The sequence below is a fragment of the Rhincodon typus genome, chromosome 6 (genome assembly GCF_021869965.1).
Source record: "Rhincodon typus isolate 14 chromosome 6, sRhiTyp1.1, whole genome shotgun sequence".
Taxonomy (NCBI): Eukaryota; Metazoa; Chordata; class Chondrichthyes; order Orectolobiformes; family Rhincodontidae; genus Rhincodon; species Rhincodon typus.
Genome location: NC_063337.1, coordinates 40,106,392 through 40,110,849, shown reverse-complemented (window position 1 = coordinate 40,110,849; position 4,458 = coordinate 40,106,392). Strand labels below are relative to the sequence as shown.

The following is a 4,458-nucleotide window of genomic DNA, read 5'->3' as shown; positions in this document are numbered from 1 at the left end:
CCTCCCTAACCTGTCCGTCCTTCCACCTATCCCCCGCCCCACCCCCATCTCCTCCCTAACTCCCCACCTACACGCACCTTTTACTGGCTCCATCCCCACCTCTTTGACCGGTCTGTCTCCTCTCCACCTATCTTTTCTTCTATCCGCCTGCCGCTCTCCCTATTTATTTCAGAACCCCCTTCCCCCTCCCCCACTTCTGAAGAAGGGTCTAGGTTCGAAACTTCAGCCTTCCTGCTTCTCTATTGCTCGGCCTGCTGTGTTCGTCCAGCTCTACACCTTGTTATCTCAGATTCTCCAGCATCTGCAGTTCCTACTATCTCTGTATATTAATGGAACTGTGTTCATACATTAGTATCGAAGTTATTTCTTTTGAATATACAGAAAGCACAGTCCTTGTTTTCATTGGTAAAGAATAAATTTAAAATCCACTTGTTAATGCAGTTTCTAATTGTTCAACAGATTAACACCAAAAATTGGGTTCCCTTGGAGTGAAATAAGAAACATCTCTTTTAATGACAAAAAGTTTGTCATTAAACCAATTGATAAGAAAGCTCCAGTAAGTATTTATTTCTTTAACATTTTAATTTTTATGCCTGAACTAAAATTAAGCAGTTGAACTTTTTTTTTTTTTTTTAAAATCCCATTATTTAATCATTCAATCAATATGTTCAGCAATGCCTAGTAGCAATACTACTACCTCCTAATAGACTCCTTTTTGGAATAGAACATGTCTTGTACCCCCTTGGTACAAGGCATGCTTTCTAGTTTCTTGTGTATCTTGTCTTTTCTCGATCAGTCAGTTATTTTCTTTTAATGGGCATGTTAAATGTTGAATAATTGAACCTACCCAACACCACCCTACTGGCATTGAATTCTGGTTATGTTAAATCGGTCTCTATCTTATGGTAGAGGTGAATACTTAAATGGTTGAAAGAGAATGGGGAAGAAAAAGTAAAATCTATTGCATTTCTAATCACCTTCCAATTCTGAAAGGTTATTGACCAGAACCTAAACTGTTTCCCACTGCAGAGTCTGAGTTTCAGTAGGTCCATATTGTAGAGTTATGGGTTAATGTGATGAAAGTGAAGTGTCATGTGACAATGAAATTAGAAGTCATGCCCAAGAGTATGAGATAAGATAATCTGTACAATGGAGAGATGTATTTGGGTGGAGTGTAGAATTATAAATAGCCAGAATCAAGGGTCACTGCCTAAGGAAGCAAGGATACATTTTAGGACTGACGTGGAGAAATTTCTTCCGTGTGGTGAGCCTGTGGAATTCTTTACTTCAGAAAGCAGTTGAAGCCAAAACACTTTATGGTTTCAAGTTGTATGCAGCACTTGGGGCTGAAAGGATATTGGTAGGGAGAAGTGGGAACAAGCTATTGAATTGGATAATCAGCTGTGATCATCATGAATGGTGTGCAGGCTAGAAGGGCCAAATGCCTATACCCCTATTTTTATAATGGGTTATCAAGAAATATACCAGAATTTAACTCTAGTCATTCTAGGCAGAAACACAACTTTCCAACTTGGAACAGATCACAAAAGGCCAAAAGAGTGACACAGCATTCAAAATGGAGCCAAATCACAAACCACATCCTAATGTCTCTTATGTTTTCAAACATTTACAATATTTTGCTTTTTGTGGTGTTGATTTGTTCCCTTGCAGGAATGTTCATTTTTGAAGTTGTGCATTTTCTTTGGTCTTTTCTTAGACTTATTTTCTTGGGCTTGAACTTTGTAGGCCAAAATCTTTGCCTAATTATCTAGGAGCGTGGGTTTGAACCCTGTGCCATGGCAGTATGAACTCAGTTTTAAAAAGTAATGAGCCACAGTAAAGTGGCTAACGTTCTTCTAAAGAACGGCAATAAATGCTGGCCTAGCCTCATCCCATGAACAAATTTTAAGAAACTTGACACAATCTGCTCAAACCAATTAAATCAAAATTGTCTCGGCAGCCACAATAATGTAATTGAAGTTTTTCGCATGTGCATATGGCTCATTGTTTGTTTATGAACATGTTTGGATGTTTTAGAGGAAAATTTGTAAATTACTTTTATGGGATGTAGGCATCACTAGCAAGATCATCATTGGTGCTCATCCAGTAATAGCAAAGGAATGACAAGCCCCAAGTCAGGATGGTGAGTGGTTTTGAGGGGAACTTGCAGTCAGTGGTCCTTTATAGGTGATAAAGGTTGCAGTACATGGTACATCTAATTGTTTTTGTTTTTTTTTTTGTGTAGCCACCATAGAGACTGCATATAACTTCTGATCTGTTACACTATTGTGCAGCTTGCAAGGAATGCTTCTTGTGAAGAGCAACTTTCTTGCAAGTTGAGTTTAAGATGTAATGGATAATCTAAATCATAATTTAGATCCTTTATACTTCAAGGAAAGCATCTGAACTCATTGAGTGAATTGGATCTCATTGTGCATGTGAAAGCTGTTATGTTTGAAGGACAAGCAAGAGATGATCAATATTTTATCATGTCTGTTCTACCCTAATCTTGCCTATTCTAAGCAGTTATTTCCCTGTTATAGCACTGAGACTGTCCTTGCAAAGTTTAAATAATAATGCATCATAATTACAATATCAGACTATCTTTCCTTGTCTTTAAATCATACCTGCAATGTTTGAACTGAAACAGTCGATCATTCATTTCTCCTCCAATGGTTTCCCCCCCTCCACTGCATATTCTCCATGGGACATGCCTCCAGTTATAGTTAGTGCGTCTCCAGCAATTGCTTTTCCTTCCAACTATCATCTCTGAACTTAGTAAGCATCTATCTTTCTTTTATTGTCTTGATCTACTTGCTGTAGATTATCTCAATGGGCATTTGTGTATACAGATGCTAAATCCATCTGTCCACTGCGGTAATGTCTCTCGGCTCCACTGCTGTCTTAAGCAATAATCAGCAATAGAAAATTGAAGAGTGCTCAGGTCAGACAACATCTAATGGGGAGTGAAACAAGTTTAATACTTCAGGTCAAAGATCTGCTATTATAATTGTAGAAAATCAAATATAACAGTATAAGCAGAGGCAGTTAAGAGGGGTTTGGTATAGTGTCAGAGGAAAGGGCAAAAAGGAAGCTCTGTAATTAGTCAGTCATACAGCATGAAAACAGATCTTTTTTGGTCCAAAGAACATCCCACCAAGATCCACCCCCTGTACACTATCCCTGTAACCCTGCAATTCCCATGGCCAATTCACCTAACCTGCATATCTTTGGACTGTGGGAGGGAAACCAGAGCTCCGGGAGGAAACCCGTGCAAACTTCACAGCTGCCTGAGACTGGAATCGAAGCCAGGTCCATGATGCTGTGTGGCAGCAGTGCTAACCACTGAGTCACCATTGCTACCCCACATCACATGGTGTTACCTCACAAGGAGCTGTATCCACATCCTCCACTTCTGGTAGTTCAGTCCATATACAAACCACTTTTTTTTTTTTTAAAAAAAAAAAAAAAAGTTGCCCCTCAGTCCCTTTTTTTTTTTCTTAAAATCTTTCTCCTTTTAATATTATGCCCCTTGTCTTGAAATTTTCCACCCTAAGGAAAAGACACCTGCCATTCATCTTATCGATACCCCTCATGATTTTATAAACCTCCTGTAAAGTCACCCGTCAACCTCCAGTGGGAAAAAGAAGTCCCAGCCTATCTAGCATCTCCTTAGCTCAAACCCTCTGTTCCTGGCAAATCTTTGCTGAACCCTCTCCGGCTTAATATCCTTCCTAATAACAGTTGGAAGATTGGAGAGATTAAATGATGAATGGGTAATATTGCAAAGGTGAAGATGACTCATTACCATCAAAGAAAAAGTTCTTGAATATAGAAGCACTGTAAATAGTGTCAGCATAATGAAGCAGTTGCTATCTGTAGCCAATTAGGACATTGGCTAAGATTGGAAATTGTTCAACATGATGTTGTGTAGAATGTGGTAAGATAACTAATCAAAAGCTGAATCTCTTTCTTGGGCAGTATATTAATTTGTCTTTATCCTACCTCTACCCAGCTCTGCATAATTATTTACATTTGTTTCAGTATTCCATTGCACATTTATATAGTATTTAAAAGTTAATTATTTTAGCTAATTTCCAAACTCAAACAATTTTTCAGAAGTTCGTAGGAGTAAAGCTGACATGCATGTAGCAAGTATGACTGTACTCCCCTGAATGTTATTGACTAGTCCTAATTCTTTTTTAATGCAGGATTTTGTATTTTATGCCCCACGCCTGCGAATCAATAAAAGAATTCTAGCACTCTGTATGGGAAATCATGAACTCTATATGCGAAGAAGAAAACCTGACACTATTGAAGTACAGCAAATGAAGGCACAGGCCAGAGAAGAAAAACATCAGAAACAATTAGAAAGGTAAATAAAAACTGGGTTCAGTTCACCACCGCTCTTTTTTTTTTTACATGTGCGGATCTGCTATATCTCTTGGGGGTATTGGT

At 38.5% G+C, this 4,458-nt stretch overlaps 1 protein-coding gene across 1 annotated transcript in view; it reads left to right on the top strand.

Moving 5' to 3' along the window:
• Positions 1-4,379, top strand: part of LOC109912402 (radixin) — a 17,176-nt gene extending 12,797 nt beyond the window's left edge. The window contains exons 6-7 of the mRNA XM_048597577.1: positions 460-556; positions 4,212-4,379. Coding sequence (XP_048453534.1) covers positions 460-556; positions 4,212-4,379 — 265 coding nt within the window. The remainder of the gene's footprint in view (positions 1-459; positions 557-4,211) is intronic.
• Positions 4,380-4,458: the final 79 nt, after the last annotated feature.